This window comes from Pholcus phalangioides, unplaced genomic scaffold, assembly GCF_987345545.1.
Source record: "Pholcus phalangioides strain wild (caught in Gottingen) unplaced genomic scaffold, Ppha-v1.0 ptg000015l_1, whole genome shotgun sequence".
NCBI lineage: Eukaryota > Metazoa > Arthropoda > Arachnida > Araneae > Pholcidae > Pholcus > Pholcus phalangioides.
This window is the reverse complement of record NW_028301608.1, coordinates 51591355-51609400: the sequence shown is the minus strand read 5'-3', so window position 1 is coordinate 51609400 and position 18046 is coordinate 51591355. Positions and strand designations below refer to the sequence as shown.

General features: G+C 36.6%; 1 protein-coding gene across 1 annotated transcript in view; it reads right to left on the bottom strand.

Moving 5' to 3' along the window:
* Positions 1 to 17823, bottom strand: part of LOC149076174 (eukaryotic translation initiation factor 4 gamma 3-like) — a 111727-nt gene extending 93904 nt beyond the window's left edge. Inside the window, exons 1-5 of the mRNA XM_089242194.1 lie at positions 17337 to 17823; positions 13686 to 13777; positions 10085 to 10523; positions 8490 to 8620; positions 4018 to 4143 (exon numbers count right to left, since the gene is read on the bottom strand). Of these exons, the coding sequence (XP_089098320.1) occupies positions 4018 to 4143; positions 8490 to 8620; positions 10085 to 10523; positions 13686 to 13777; positions 17337 to 17823 (1275 nt within the window). The remainder of the gene's footprint in view (positions 1 to 4017; positions 4144 to 8489; positions 8621 to 10084; positions 10524 to 13685; positions 13778 to 17336) is intronic.
* Between the last annotated feature and the right edge of the window lie 223 nt (positions 17824 to 18046).

Genomic DNA, 18046 nt, shown 5'->3' with positions numbered 1-18046 from the left:
ACTTTTCTGCTAAGCACTATTCGGAACTAACTGCACGTGATCAAGTGCGAGTGACTGAACCACCTATTATAAAAAATCAGGAAATGGACCCACAAAAATTATCTGAACCTGCTTTTCTATGCGAATTTTACCGTGTCACACACAAGCAGTTGAACGGTGAGTACGACCGGTAACTGAAGCATCTATTGCTGTATCAACAACGAGAGTCGTGAAGGCTTCATTCAAGCCAGAGTAAAATCAAGGAGTTCTCTTCCATCGTTCGAAAAAAAAAGCGGACTATTTTGCAAAAAAGCGAAATGTAATAAGTGTGATAACAGAGGAGCAATACAGGCATCCTTCTGACACCTTTATCGTCAAACTATGCTTATTTTTTTTTTTTTTGATTTTATAATTTGGAACATGGTTATAGTTTTGTCCCCACCCCATCCCCCCAAAAAAGGGGTTGTTTTATATATATACACAGGGTGATTATAAAAAAACTATCCCGACATATGGGCCCCTAACTATCATACCATTCACAGAAACTGAATGAAATTTTGGCATAAGGTATTTTGAAGTATGCGCTCAAGAATGATATGGAAAACAACAGTGTCACTCAAACAGTTACGGTTACAGTGAGAAAATTTCGAAAATATCAAATGGCAACACCAAGTTTTTTGTATTGGAATGCGATCTCCATACTGAAAAACACTAAATAGCGTTGGAATGGCACCTGTAGCACGAAAATCCCCGGAGCTAGGCAAGGAAAAAGTAAAAAGGACTTTGTCGTGCACCAGAGCATTAATGTTCGTTTCATTCGTCACACCGTTTCTTCGGCTGAGATCCCAGCCTGATTAGTCCTCCACAAAACGAGAAGAAGAAACCAAGAAATGCAAATTTCGGGTTGTACGTAAGACACAGTCATGACTGACGTCGTCACGCTAGGTGAAAGAAAAGGCACTGCGAAATGCGAGCCACGTATGTTGCTTTCTGCCATTCCGAACAAGATGCCGCTTTCAGGGAAAGAACGTGGGGAAATCGTAAAGATTTATTACCTGAATGGACAAAATGCCGCAGAGACATTGCGTGTTTACCGCAGAAACCATGGATTGTGGCGAGGCCCGTGCACTGTCAAAGCTGTACGGGACTTGATTCATAAATTTGAAGAAACTGGTTGCACATGCGATCGACCTCTGTCTGGACGACCTTCCGTTCCCGTGGAAGCTGTTGCAGAAGTTCATCAGACGATAAGCACAGTTCGTCCCGCAAGTGCACGCGGTGTTTCACGTGTTCTGAATCTGCCGAATTCAACTGTCCGCAAGATTCTGCGCTCTGTTCTAAACATGTTTCCGTATCGATTCCAGCGTGTCCAGATGTTGGAAGCGGGAGACTATCAATTACGGCTGGATTTCGCGAATCAATTCCTTATCCGGTACGATGAAGATAGCAGCTGGCCTTTACGCATTCTGTGGACAGATGAGGAGCATTTCTCGTTAATTGGTAACGTGAATTCGAAAAATTGTGTGCACTGGGCAGACAATAATCCACATGATGTGCTTGCACGTCCATTACACGAGGAAAAAGTGACTGTGTGGTGTGGTATAACGAGTACGATCATCCTCGGCCCTTACTTTTTTGAAGAGGTTACTGCCGGTGATCTGCAAACATGTACAGTAACGAGTGCTCGCTATCTGGACATGTTAACTCGTTACGCGATTCCCGCATTGCAACGGCAAAATGCTCTATCTGAAGCTGTGTGGATGCAAGATGGCGCTCCTCCACATGTAGGGTCTTCAGTCAAACGTGTCTTAAGTCAACAGTTTGGTGACAGAGTTATCTCTCGTCATTTCCCGTTTCCGTGGCCACCAAGGTCTCTTGATCTCACACCAATGGATTTCCGGCTGTGGGGATATCTGAAATCCAAAGTGTATCAGTTTCGTCCGCAAACTGCATCTTATTTGAAAGATGCCATCAGAACTGCGATTCAAGAGATTCCTATTGCCATGGTACGTGCTGCAGTGCTATCCACCATCCGCCGCATGCAAAGTGTCATCGTGTGTGAAGGAGGTCATGTGGAAAATTTGTGAAACACAATAAAATGCTTTATTTTATGCTGCTTCTCTGTCCTTATTGGTTGTCCTCACTTTTAGCCTATCTACCGCCGGTGATTTTCATGCTACAGTTGCCGTTCGAACGCTATTTAGGGTTTTTCACAATGGAGATCACATTAGAATACAAAAAACTTGGTGTTGCCATTTGATATTTTCGAAATTTTCTCACTGTAACCGTAACTGTTAGAGTGACACTGTTGTTTTCCATATCATTCTTGAGCGCATACATCAAAATACCTTATGCCAAAATTTCATTCAGTTTCTGTGAATGGTATGATAGTTAGGGGCCCATATGTCGGGATAGTTTTTTTTATAATCACCCCGTATAATGTTTACATAGATTTTTATTTGTCTTTTTGCTCGACCTTTAGGGTCCGTGAGGAACCTCAAGATATTAAAATATTTTCCTAGATTTTGGTATAACGTCTTAAAACCTTGAAAGGCATCTTTTGAATACTAAGGCAACATCAATTTCCAAAAAAAGTGAAAAAACACCCTTTTTCGTTCCACCCTAATATATGTACATGTCGACAGGGTTAGTGTTAATAGAACGTTATCAGTACAACACACAAAGCAACAATACAATGCATTCATCCAAGCAAGAGATTGTACTTGGGAAGAATTGAATTTCATATAGTTTTCCAAGAAAAATTATAACAAATCAAACCCTTTTCAGTGAATTCCAGTTACTAAAATAAGAAAACCAGCTCTTGGACCACCAGGATAATCTGGTGGGTGTGGGGGAACAGAAGCAACACACACATAATGCAGTAACTGTTAACCAGTATGTACAATGCTGATGCCCCTCACTTTGAATACAATAAATTGGTTCTGCAAAATAATCGTGGTAGACAAAAGTGTGTAAGGCGAGTTGAATTTACTTAATCTAATAATAAAAGTAATAAGTAAAAACCCTTTTCATTTCAGTCATATTTAAATTTTCATTCTTTGTATTTCAAAAATACAAAATTATTGCTTGGATAACATCAAAAAAAAATTTTCCCCCATGAAAAAAACAAAAGGAGAAAAATTTTCATGCCACATCAAGAGTCTGTAGCGACCCTTTTCCAACTATTTATTATTATTTTCTTTATTATTATTATTTATGTGAGTGTGGCAACATGTCTATTTTTATGTAGTCAAAGCGGACTATTATTATTGTTTGTTTTGCATTCGGCTTCTCCGTACGTCTGCCACACGCTCCTGCCGTTAAAGTTATAATGGTTGTATAAATTGTAAATAAAACATGTAAATAATTAACAATCGCTGTATTCAACTTGTGAGCTAGCCTACCGAACGACGTCGCGCCTCCAACGCGTAACAAGTCTAAATTTACAGAAAAGTACACACGCAGTACTTTGAGTAAAAACTTCATGATTGAGTTTATGCATCTATAGAATTTATAAAATTTGAATTGGGGATTCAGGCTGTACATCACGAATAGCTCATGAAGCATGAGGAAGAGAAACATACATGGAAGAATCAAACAATTGTGCTTATCACTTGGTCATTTTTCTTAGCATTGCACATATGTGAAATATTGTGCCCGACAGAGGAAAAACACTTTCAGATATTTTTTTTCATGGTTCGGAGAGGATCCATTTTTGTTCACACATTTCATGTCTACTTATTGAATACTACAGAAAAGTCATTTAAGGTAAATATTATTTTACCATAACGACATTTATTCAGAGTTATGTTTCCTGTTTACGTTAGTTGTCTGACAAATTGATAGCAAGAAATAACACATCAGTTCTTTACAGAATTAAATTCTTTTCCAAATACAATCAAGGAAATATTATGAAGACAGAAATTCAAGAAACAGAGCAAACATACACAAAGACAATATCAGAAAAACGCAAAGTTTTACCGATATAAGGCTAACACAAGGACGTACACATTTTATTAAGCTGGGATATACACATACTGGTAGTCTTTGCGGTCCTGATCTAGCAAAAGGTGGCAAGATATGATCTGCGAAATTTCTTGATCGCATAGATGGCGGTGGCATGGGAGCCCGTACAACAGTGTCTCTCAGTCTATGAATCTGAGCCTATGGGAAAAATAAAACATCTAAAAAATCTGAAGGATTCAAATAAGGTCAAACTTTGATATAACAATACTCTATGGATCAAGAAGAAATATAGTAATGGAAGGATTATTGTATTGAAAGGCAGCAGTTTAACTACAGGGCATAGTTTGCTAAACTTTTTGTTCCATCTCCTCCTTCTTCAGAGAAATTGATCTGTCATCGCTCTCCAACTCAAGTGAACCCAAAGATTCCTATGTTATATCCGTGGCTTCTATCGCCCCCTTGGGCCTTTCTATTACCCACCACGGGGGTGGGGGGGGGGTATTGCTCACTTTGGGAAACACTGATACAGAGTATAGACATTTCTAAAGTTTCTGAGTTAGAATTCTGTAGTGTAGGTAAATAATAACACTTTTTCTCCACTAAAATAAAATATGTATGATCACTAATCGTAAAAAAAACTTTTACAAAGCAAGTCTTGCGTGATATATTTCTGCAGATGAAAGCCGAGATTCTTAGGTGCCAAAATATTGGTATGATCATATTTTTTTAAGGATTGGAAAATTCAATTTTTATTTCAGTTTTCTTAAATATACCCAACGTGTAATTTTTTTTCCATCTCGTACCCCCAAAAATGCTCTCTCGCACCGCCGGTTAAGAACTACTGATCGAAACATTGGAATGGCTCTATGAAACCATGGCTCTGTAGCTTAGAAACTAAATTCTTTTCTTTAACAACTTGTTTTTAAGTTCACTTTACCTTTTTTTTTTTATGGGAATGGAAAATCATTCATGAACAAAGGTCATTAAAAATAAAATGTAGGAATACTTTAACTTTTTTTAAAAAAAGATTTTCATCCAGCTATGCATTTTTATTTTACCAAACTTTTCTCTACTAAATTGTGAGAATCCATGTGATAAACTGATCATTTGATCATTTTTTTGCACCACGGTCATTTTATGCACATAAGGGCTAATTAGACGAGGCCTACAATTTACTGCCGATTCTGAACGGCAGGCTTGCTTTTTATACTCATCGAAAGGTTGGTGCGTGCACTATAACCCCTCGATGGGGACTCCCTACAGTTTTTTCCTGCTCCTCCTTAGCAATTTTTTCTGTGGTCATGTCGCAGTTTCTGTTGTAGCCCTGTATTAGGGAAGTTTTCTGGCAAGGACGAACCGGGTATCAAACTCGCGACACCTCTAAACATCCTCTTTGGTACTTTAGGCAAAATATCTCACCGACCTGGGCTACTGTGTTCGTGATAAACTGATGCCATTAACCAATCTTTCAAAAGACTAAATATAGTTCCTGAGGCTACTAACACATAATTATGTAGGTAGAATGAAATTGTCAGTTGATTAAAATATAGGAACTCGCTCATTGACACTTTTTCTTCCAAACTGTGCGTGAAAACAATTATGCGAACGAAATTACAAGCTCTTTCTAATTATAGTGAAACCTAGCTACAATGATGCTCAATGCAACAACAAATCATTCAAAATTATATTTCAAGTCTTTTTGGAAAATGTCTATTATATTCATGTTGAATTGTTGCTGCTTGATATAACGGTAATCTTTCTACAATGATTCCCTAGAGTATCATTGTTTCACTATCCTTATTTTATGAAGATTGGAAGAAACAAAATATTTTCAAATGCATTGCAGCTTTATGAAGTAATTCATTGTACTCCTATAACCTATTAGATATCAGCATGAAAGCCAGGCTATCCATGTAAACCAGAACTGGATATAGAAATACTAGTAATTATTTCAAAATCATGACATGAAGTTCAATTTCACACAATTTGGTGATGTTGAAAGGGCAACTATGCCTTTAAAAAGTCAAAAGAAACATTATTTTGGGAAATTTTTTTTTAGGTAAAATTTTTTTGGTACCTAAAAAATCGTTCTGGAACCTAAATTTTTTTGAGATTTCCCCAGCGTTAAATACTTGTTTTTGTTTTATGATAAAAATAATTGAAGCATTGGGATTTAAAAATACCAACAAGGGTGTAGATAAACACCTTTATAACAGCAAAACACCTCTTAACGGTCACCCCTCTTTTTACAGCAAAATAATTTCCCAATCTTATCATAATGGTGTCACTTCTTTTACCAAAATATTTTTTGTCCCACCAGTGTCCGCAAAAGAGGAATTTCATTATATTTACCTCATTGATTTGTTAAGCCATGAAAATAATTGTTTATTCATGACAAACTCAGTTTTCTTTGTTAACATATAATTCTGGAACAAAATGTTAGTTATTTAAAAAAAAGAAGAGTGGGATCTCTCAACAATCATATGTAATGACGTGCTTCAGTGGTACTTTCAAGTATATGGTGTCATAAAACACTTCCAATATATGAGCCCTTATTGGCCAAAAAAATCAATGAATTAAAATGAAAATTGAGATGTAGGTATTTTAAAGTATGTGCTCAAAGGCTGAAGAGAAGGAAAAACCCTAGCTCAAGTGGTTACGACAACACACACAAACATTTTCAAAAAATTCAAATGGCATTGGAATGGTACCTGTGACACAAGCAAAGAAAGATTTTAACATGGAACTAGCTATAATACCCGGCGTTGCCCGGGTTTTCTTCAATGAGGCTTTTTGGATCACGTGATATCTCCCTCTTTCTTTGAGGGACATACAAACTGTGTCCAAGTTGAACCAATATGGCGACTTCCTGCACGACTCATGAAATAAAGAAATCTAGATTTAAAGAAACGTAGGAATGAGTATATATATTTTTTCTTTTTCAAGGGGCGCCAAGCATTTCGATTTCCCCCCCCCCCGAAGTTCTAGTTATTCATCTGCCGGTTTCCGCTTCAAAAAATATTAAAACTGTGGAATTTCTTTGATGTACTTTATGAGCCCGTAATTAATTTTAAAACTATCTAAACTATATGAATTTATGCAGTTAGACAATAAGGAGACATTATACTTGAGAAGATGTAAATAAAAAGTTGAAATCAATGTTATTGCATGGATCTCAACTCAAAAGTAGGTCTGGCTAATTACTTCATATTTCATCTCCTGGGCTTCGTATATCTCTAAGCGAACTCAATATTTCAAAAATCTAGAATTCAATAAAATTTTTTAAAATTGTTGATGTGGCGGAAAACCCCACCAAATGTCTTTGTAACAGATTTCTACAGTAAAATCGGCAATTTTAACACTGATTTCTATGGGGATCATCCTTTGCCTGACCCTCAAAGTGATGCTGATAATGATTACAGCATCTATACAGAAAGTCTCATTACTGGGAGGATTGAAAATGTGGCCAACCATTATAAAGGCATAAACTATTATACATATACATATGTTAGTTATGCATAAACTATTATACATATATATTATATTATATTATATTCAAAAGTGCTAACAGGATTAGAGAAGTGACAAACCATTCTAAAGGCATAAAACACGTCTGAAACGCATTGCTAGGGAACCACGGTAACCAAAGTAAACGTTCGGAAAGTGATTGTTGAGGCCCAAAAACCGTTGTTGCGCGACAATTTTTTGCCCATTTGGGGCATTTGCCCTGCTCTGACAAAATTTTAAAATAGCCTATCGTTCAAGTCGGGTCCCATTTGGTATATATGCAAAATTTGGCGACGATCGGTCTAAAATTGTAGATTTGTATAGAGAACATACACACACACACACACACAGACAGACAGACAGAAAATCAATTTTATATATATAGATAGATTGGTTCGTTTACCCCTTGGAGGACTTCCCCCACCATATTATCTGCTTGGTTATTTCCACCTGTTTCTTTGTCTGCATCTAGCACTCGTGTTCATCAGCAGGTACTGTTCCAATCATAGACTAAAGATTCTAACTCTGTGGTTCCAATGCTGTTTATGGTTTTTTACTGAATTGAGCACGTTGCAGTAATGCATAAAAGTGAAACTTTTTGAAATTTTGTTGTAATTGCAAGAGCTAGGTTTTGGTTCTCTTCTAATTCTTGAGTGCATACTCTGAGAAACCCCCTATATTCCAAATTTCATTTACATTCATTCATTTTTGGGCCACTAGAGGCTTGTTATATCAGCAAAGTTATTTTATGACCATCTGTACATTAGTACGTCTTCTTATTTTTCGACTCTGATGTGGTGAATCAAATATCAAAAAATGAAATTTAAGGGGGGAATACTTCGTACGGTTATTTGATGCTAGAAATTCACTTTCAATATAGCTTAACAATATATTAATTTGAAGGTAATATGAAATATATGACTTTCAATGACTTTCTCAAAAATGTTTTCATATATGAAGATAGAGCTGTGAACACAGTTTTGTCACCATTCATGTGCAATAAGTATACTGAAAATATTTCTAAAAAAAAGTCATACCTTGTTTCTAATGATATCAAGATTAGGCAGGTTAGTAGGCTTTTTGAGAGACATTGGTTGTGCTTGAAGTTGCAAGAGAAAATCCCTATCATAGAGTTTTTTCCCTTCTGGATTGATCGGACTCCACTGACCTGAAATACGTCACAATAAAGTCTTAGAACTGCAATAATTAGGAAGCTTTAAAAGAAAATTTGCAACACTGATGTCTCAATATCTTTACGAAATACAATTGCACTTTGTTAATAACAGAAGTCTAGCACTTTATTGTATTACAGCAGAACTTCCCTGAGAAAACTGTCCAAGGGAAAAAAAACTTATTAACCATAACTTATTAAAAACCGTACAATTAACCATATTTTCTCCCGTGACCCAAAGCATTTTCTTTGAAATCTCTGTACATCAAATTCTAATTCCTGTTCATCCAAAAAATTTTTTTTTTGGAAGTGAAAGAAACTGGAAACATCGTGATAGATTGACACCATGATGACACGTTGTTCATAGGTATGCAATACTTATATAATAGAAGGGATATGTGAGTAACATATATATGTATAACAAAGGGAATAATTAACATCAAATTAAATGATGGGGGATACAGGTGAAAAAATTGTGATTCTATCTGAAGACAAAAACTAAATCAGGGCCCCTTATTTATTGTAATCATGAGAAAATGCAATTTGTTTGTTAGAAGTTGAGAGATACCAAAGAAATGACTGAGAAACAGAAACTTAAGTGAAAAAAAAACATATTTCCTGAATATTAAGCTGAGGTAAACTCAGAAACTTGTGGTTTCTGATGAAAAAAAAAAATTGATATTCAACTGTTTTTAAGAAATAACTTCTACCATGAAGCAAAGTGAAGTCACAGTAAAAGTTAAGAATTCCTTCCAGTACCATTTCACCAACAATCAGAAACATTCAAAACGTATGGAAACATCAAGAGAGTAATGAGAGTTTAGAACCTATTTCATTGTAATGATTGATGGACAAAATCACCAATACTAAGAGCTGTAGATTTTGCAAAAGTCACAGATGTCATTTTTGAGTATGAAAGTAAAACATAGTATTTCTTTCCTTAAAATTTCTGCCACATTTTGTTTGTATTTTTTTCCTTCGTTGAGTATAAACTATTGCTCAAAGAGTATCTCTAAATTTTTCTGGTCCCATCAGTAAGAGATTCTAGTGTATTTCTTACTTCAAAAAAAATCCATGATGGATTAAAAATACAAAAATATAAGTGTATGTTTAATTATCGGCATAAAAAGATCATCAGCCATTTACATATGAAAATATACGACAGTAAATCAATGATTATCATAAAATGCCTGAACCGACAAAATTTTAATTTTATGGTAACACAAACAAGATGATCAAATTGGGGTTTTAAAAAAATAAGTAATGTGGATTATAAAGCATGCAGCAAGTGAAAAACAAATGTGCATCTATAACCCAATTTTTTTTTTTTAATAATCTCAGCTTTGTAATAGATTAAGTGATGAACTTCCTTGATTTTTACAAAAATACTGTCTCGTCTTCAACTCTTCTCTTCTTTTCACACATAAATTATTTGTGTGAACAAATCACTATAAAACTTACCTACTTTATAAGTAAACTTCAGTGCTGTTTTGGAAGTTTCTTGTTGCAGGACGGATTCTATTCTTTCTTCCTCCAACTTATCTTCTTTATCTGTTTCGTTGATTTTGTCATTCTCTACGATTGCAGCAGTTTTTATGTTTTCATTTTCGTCTCTGTTCCTTGCAGTAACTATTCCATCTTCTTCCAAAATATCAGATGAGTCAGGTAATAGTTTATCAGTGATGCTAGCAATTCCACTGTTGTCAATATTATTACAAGAGGGAACAACCACTGTCGTTTCTGGAGATTTTAGCTGAGGTGATGGTGTGGATGACCGTACATCTTCGGGTTCCGTTTTGTCTTGTGTAACTAAAGATACTGCTTGCATGGAAACTGGAGTTATACCCTGTTGAGCTAATCCAGTAGGTGATTGAGACGAGATTGGAGTGGAATTTGTGTCCTGATGGGAAAAAAAAATTAATTGGATATAACTCACACAAGACTTTAGAGAGGAAAAAAATTACTTTTTCAGAGACCAACACGAATAGAGTATGAAATTCACCTGCACAAACCATAATCTGTTACTGATAATCATACACAAACAGCTAAAAAATAATTTTATTTCTACCCGATTGAAGAAAATCTTTATCTAACCCAACCCAATACCTAGCCCAACAAGTATAGCAGCATTACATGTATTTATAGAGATTAGCAATAAATCAAGACAGTGCTGAATAAAAGACAGAGTAAAACTTCAATTAACCGTCACTTGTTTAATCGTGAGTTTCTGTTATCTGTCATCGCCTTTAAAAAAACCAGAAAAAACAGCCCCAGGTTTGAAGGTCCAAATAGGTCGGACCACTGCTACAGTCTGCAAATGCCAATCATAGATTACTCCTGTGCTTGTAATTGCTAAATCCAAAAAATCAAGTGCTTTCAAAAATTTAAATATGAATGCATTGCCTGTGAACTATTATGCCCAAAAAGTGCTTGGATGGACCAAACAATCTTTTCAGAATGTTTCCACATTGTTTTTGTGCCTCAAATTAAAGCTCATATGGCCAAAAAACGATTGCAGCAGGAAGCACTGCTGTTAATGGACAATGCCCCAAGCACACCCCTCTTGTGAACTCACGTGTCTATGGCAAAACAACACGCTTTCTCCCAGCGAATATAACTCCACTTATCCACCAGGGCATAATTGAAAATATTAAGCGACGTTACAGAAAAGCTTTTGACCAAAGGCTTGCTTTCATCTGTTGATGCCATGACCGTCAAAGAATTTTAGAATAGACAACATAAATTACAACATTTTAATTTTCATCCCACGACCAGTGAAATCGTGTTCGGTTATCCATCACGGCCCTGGGCCGGACGGTGACAGTTAATCGAAGTTTTACTGTACTGTTGAGCAGAGATGTCGTTTCAAAGCATGAACTACTCATCAATTAAACAACGATATAACTAATTAGTTTTAAAACAGATTAATATGATCACACGGAAAACACAATCATGCTACAGCAACTCACAAGCTATTCACTATACTGGCGGGAAAACATTGTAACTTCTTTCACTCGCTGCTACAGCAGCGCAGCCACAAAAGAACTACAGAGGAGGTCAGCGGTTAAGAAAACATTACAGTAAATATCTCAACATATACAATTGAAGGGTCCAGGGATAAAACTACTCACAATTTTTTTTAATACTGAGATAGTGGTGCCATCTTCTAGCATTTAAGGAGAAATATTCTCCCTCCCATGCATTCATTTTTTGGGCAGAACGACTTTAAAGCAGTAAGAAAAAGACAATAAAGTTTCAGTATACTGAGGAAAATCCATTTTACTCTAAGCATTCAGGATTATTCTTCTCAAAACCTAATTTTGGTTATAAAGTGGTTTTACCAGAGATGAGGTGAGAATATTCTCGGAGAACTGGAATATTCTGAGAATATTCTCCTGGATGTAAAAATTTGAGAATAATCAAAAATATTCATTTTTCTTTTAAATAATTTAAATTGTTTTACTAATTTTGTTTATATTGTGAAATATAAATCAGTTTTCATTGCCTGAAACTTTTTATACCAAAAATTGTTTTGTTTTATCACCCCCAATCACAACTTTTAGTTCGAGAACATTCTCCAGGTCATGATGAGAGGTTTTAAAAGTTTAGTTATAAAGATTTTAGAAACCTTTAGATTAAAACACTAACAATTATTTTAAAATTAGACAAATTTTCAGAAATAAGTTCACAACAAAAGAAATTAAACCAAAGTTGATTATTGATAAAGAAAGCTAAAAAAAAAAATTCTTATTTAATCACCTTCATTCTAAGATAAACTGTTGTTTTCTTCAATGCACATACACTTAAATATTCTGTATCACTCACATTTCTTTAAAAGTTGTGCAATTCAGCCCTGTTGGTTTACTTTTCTTGCTTTCAAACTTTAATATTGTGGTCTACAAACTTCAATATTTCCATCTTCTTAACGGGAAGAGACAGGGACAGAATATTCTCTCAAAGGACTATTTTAAATTACTAGAGAATATTCTTATCAAAAATAATTATTCTCAAGTTATTTATCTAGATTTATTATAATACACGTGTGTGTGTGTGTTATTACATATATTCTTGATAATACCCTCTGGAAAGATTTTGGTAACTGAAGAATATTCTCTGAAAAGACTTAATAACTTCAGAATAATTATTATTTTCTATAAGAATATTTCCCCAGTAATTTATGAAAGTAATCCTTCCAGAGAATATTCTCAAGGATATTATATATAACTATATTATAAATAACAGGAGAATGTTCTCCTAAAAGATTATTCTCAAGAATTTTACATCTCTAAGTTTTACCCGTGAAAAAAAAAAATCTTCTCAATTGCTTTTATACTACTTGCCATGAAGAATGCTACTTGCCTTCAAGAAAGGAATCTACAAACTGCAGGAAACACTTAAAAATCTATCAGAGTACTTTTGCAATTTTATTTCAACACTCAGTCCAGTCTTTGCGATAATATTACTCAACAATCACAATTATTGCACCAATAAGATGTATCATGCGAATTTTCCCACACATATCAAAGTAGTTTATTAAATGATACAAACAAGATTACAAATATCTTGAAAATCTGAACATTTCAGTTTTCCTGAAAACGAGGAAACAAAGAGAGGTCAAAATGTATATCTTCCTGGGATGACAACTTGAGTCCTGCAACATAAGATTATCGCAATGGCTCTACATACCACAGTCAGGATTTCACTGAAGTAGTCTTACCACATATTACAGGACTTGACAAATAAAAACGAAACTATAAGGCAAATTTTTCAGGAACCAAGCATATTTTTTTCAGACAAAAACCCGTTAAGAAATTTTTTCCTTCAATTTTTTTGAGACTTTATGACCTTTTTCCATCTTGGTAGACATGCTGACATTGACATAAATTTCGAAAATTTTATGAACATAGCACTTGTAAAAGCCTGAAGATATATATTAAATGAATCCTCAGTCAGACACCTGGTTGGGCATTTTGCCGGTTGTGGCATTGTATTTGTATATCTATACTAATACAACATAAACTAGGAACAGGAAAAGAAACAAATTAATCATCGAGCAACTCACCACTCCAATATAAAATGCATCCATTTCACTCCCTTCTTTGCTTTCGCCCTTCTTATTGATTTCCTTCTTTTTCTTACTTTTGCCCTTTTTTCCTTTAAAACAAGATAAAATACAGCTTTATTTTAAAATAATACTTAAAATATATAAATTCTGGATACATAGAGCATTTGCCAATATAGTGGATGAAACTAATACGTAATTACACGTAACAACAAGGTTATACTATCACACTGCATTGAGAGTAAAAACGCCAATCGTGAAGAAAAAAAGCCGAACTTGGCTTCTAATGGGATTGAATATTTCAGTTAATTTCCAAGAAGTGACAACCCGCTGCTGGCGGAGAAATGCATTTTGGTTCGGTGTTTGGCATATAACTCACCGTTAGAAAAATGGCACGTCACAAAATTTTAAAAGATTATAACTCACTTAATATTTGTCCGATCGTAAAACATTTTTCTATACCAGTTTTTCACAAGGAATAACGTGTGTAATTATTGGGCGGTCGATAGTTACCACCCTGTATATAATTCGAAAACTTTCTGAGGAAAGTTGGGGGGAAAACAGCTCTAAATGCAGAAAACCCGTTTTACCTTAAATTACCGTTTTAGCAAAATTTCCTGTTTTTTGAATTCGAATATCTCAGTGAATATTGCACTTAAAAACGTGGAATTTCTTTATTGGCATCAACAACTTTATATTTAGGTTTTTGGGCACACGGGAACTTATGAGAAAAGTTAACTTTTTCATTTCAATAACTATACAAAACTACTGGAACATGAATGACATACCCGAGTACTACACGTTATCTAAAAACTTTTTTCCAATTGGAAGTATACCTCTACGATCAACGATTCGTCAGTAAAATGCCATAATACTTGTTTGCTATGCACCCAGTATATATATTTATCAGTATCCATACGTCGGGTTACGACATTTCGAAAATCTAAATATGGGACGCACTTTGTTCGGAGTTCGTATACAAAAAAATACACATTACATTTCAAGTAAAATTCCTTATCCTCTGCTTAGCGGGAGAATTTATCAAAATTTGCTTATCCCGTCTTCAACATTTGGTGCACCAACAATGACTGAACTTTCACTACTATTCACATAATTAGACTACTTGTTTTGGATTTTTACCCACCAGAGAAAGGCTCGACAGCCACTGCATTCGAAAAGATGTTCACTCTATTCACTGTGATAACGTCAGGAAAAACTCGTCAATCTGTTAGCACTCCTAATCGCTGCTGTATAGCAGCGCCACCACGGTTAAGGGCAATTCAGTGAAACCTCGATATAACGATACTCTACGCACGAAGAAAAAAATATCGTTGTCGAGGGAGGGGGGCAGGGGGCTATCGTTGAACACTGAGGTATCATTATATCATCAGTCGCTGCCAAATCTATGCTTCTGTCGGCATATTTCTCCGTCCCACTATGTGTTCAGCCTACAACCGGGTTTTCCTAAGAGTAAAATTTCTGCGCCGTGTGCAGCGGGAAAACGCTGATTGGTTAAAAAGCTGAAATTCAAGTTTTCTGACCAATCAGCGTTTTCGCGTTGCTCTCGGGGCAGAAACTCTACTCCTAGGGAAACCGGGCTTTAGATAGGCATAACATTCACTAGATGTGAAGCTGAAGCGGTATGTGCCAAAGCCTCCTAGAAGTAGTATCTAGGAGGCTGTCGACTGTATTAACAACGACAATTCAGAAAAGATGCCAACAACATTGAACATTGAAGGACCGGACACACACAAAGCCTCCTAGAAAGAGGCTTGTCGGTATTTTTTTTATATGTTTACAAGAATTTAAAAATAAACTGAAGATGATTTTGTGAAAAATCAGTATGGTAAAAAAGAGATACTGGAATTAAAAGCAAAAATGTACGAAATTGAATTTTCAAAGCCAGAGTATAGTGCCTAAAGCAGCTGTATGCAGATAAATGGAAATTATACAGGTAAAATTAGAACGAAAAGGACAAAATATAAGGAACAGTTCGTTCTCAAGGGGGAACCCCCCCTCCCCTTCCCCACATTGTTCCAGACAAACAAAAATGTTTCTGATGATGGTAAGCCACAGAAAGGCTAAAACTACCATCCGTTCCCCCGAAATTTTTGCGAAAACACACACACACAAGCTTTTTTTAATCATTTCATTCACGTACCTTATATGTATATTTTCCGTTGAAGACGCAAACGATCGTCTCGTAGGCGGAATTGACTTGGAAGTCTGGGGGGGGGGGACAATGATGTCAATTCATATATACATTAGATCAGTTGACTCCACCTTTGACCAGACCCGTCATTTGGGGGGGGGGTGGCGGCCGAAATACACTAAAAACCGGTCGGCAACGCCTATATAACATAACAAGTGTCTGGCGCAGTTGTTAGATCAACACTGTGCTACAATGGCAGGTTATCGAGATTTAAGTGAGTTTGAACGTGATGTTATAGTCGGCGCACGAGAGATGGGACATAGCATCTCCGAGGTAGCGATGGAATTTGGATTTTCACGCACGACCATTTCACGAGTGTACCGTGAATATCGGGAATCCGGTAAAAAATTAAATCTACGACATCGCTGCGGCCGGAAAAAGATCATGCAAGAACGGGACCAACGACGACTGACGAGAATCATTAAACGTGACAGACGTGCAACCCTTCCGCAAATTCCTGCAGATTTCAATGCTGGGCCATCAACAAGTGTCAGCGTACGAACCATTCAACGAAACATCATCAATATGGGCTTTCGGAGCCGAAGGCCCACTCGTGTACCCTTGATGACTGCACGACACAAAGCTTTACGCCTCGCCTGGGTCCGACAACACCGACATTGGACTGTTGAGGACTGGAAGCACGTTGCCTGGTCTGACGAGTCTCGGTTCCAATTGCTTCGAGCTGATGGACGTGTGGAGACAACCTCATGAATCCATGAACCCTACATGTCAACAGGGGACTGTTCAAGCTGGTGGAGGCTCTGTGATGGTATGGGGCGTGAGCAGCTGGCGTGATATGGGACCCCTGATACGTCTAGATACGACTCTTACAGGTACGTAAGCATCCTGTCTGATCACCTGCACCCATTCATGTCCATTGTGCATTCCGACGGACTTGGGCAATTTCAGCAGGACAATGCGACACCCCACACGTCCAGAATTGCTACAAAGTGGCTCCAGGAACACTCTTCTGACTTTAGACATTTCCGCTGGCCACCTAATCCCCAGACATGAACATTATTGAACATATCTGGGATGCCTTGCAACGTGCTGTTCAGAAGAGATCTCCACCCCCTCTTACTCCTACGGATTTATGGACAGCCCTGCAGGATTCATGGTGTCAATTACCTCCAGCACTACTTCAGACATTAGTCGAGTCCATGCCACGTCGTGTTACGACACTTCTGCGGGCTCGCGGGGGCCCTACACGATATTAGGCAGGTGAACCAGTTTTTTTGGCTCTTCAGTGTATTTTCTGAACGATTTCAGGGATAAGCGATTCACGTTTTCTTTGTAATCCAAATACATCTAACCTTCGGATATAGTGAATCGAATATCCGATCTTTTGAAGTTCGTCGCAGTGGGATTCCACTAAATTTCAAAAAAAATATTTTGACAAAAAAATGAAATAAATTTGAATAAAAGTTTGCAAAACTTACCAGTGGTAGATGTGATTTCAAGAGACGTTCCGAGTTTAATAGATGTATCCGATGACGTGGCTTGTTCGAAGTCTTCCAACATCTTTTCACTGACCGCGGAATTTTCACATGTCTTCCTATTACTTATGCTCGTTGATTTAGGATCGATATCAGGCTGTAAATTAGCAAACTTACTAGTAACATTGTTCAGGTTGTTGCATTTTTCTTTCGTTTGAGATAGTTCCTTTTTACTAAGTACTGTCTCCTCTTCGGATGTATTTGATGATTCGTCCATGGTGTGTGAATGTACATCGACTCCTGGCATATTCACATGGTTCCCATGTATTGACATCTTTAACATGCTAGCTGCAGCTTCTGTATTGATATGATTCCCATGAATCGAAAACTTTATCGTGTTGCCCGTAGCATTATTTATGTGATTCCCATGGATCGATACCTTTAGCGCACCGGATGCTGGTATATCCACACGATTTCCGTGGATTGACATCTCTATCGTACCGTCTTGGTGTTGTGTATCCACGTGATTGCCGCAGATCTCTATGGTGCTGGATACACGTGCGTATTAGCACATTTTTCATGAACCAACGTTTCAGTCATGCTTTTTGCAAGTTTATCCGAGAAATTCCAACTTAATGACTTTACTATCGTGTTGGCTACTGATGTATTTTCATTAATTGACATGCTACCGGAATCTAGTGCATTCACGTAAT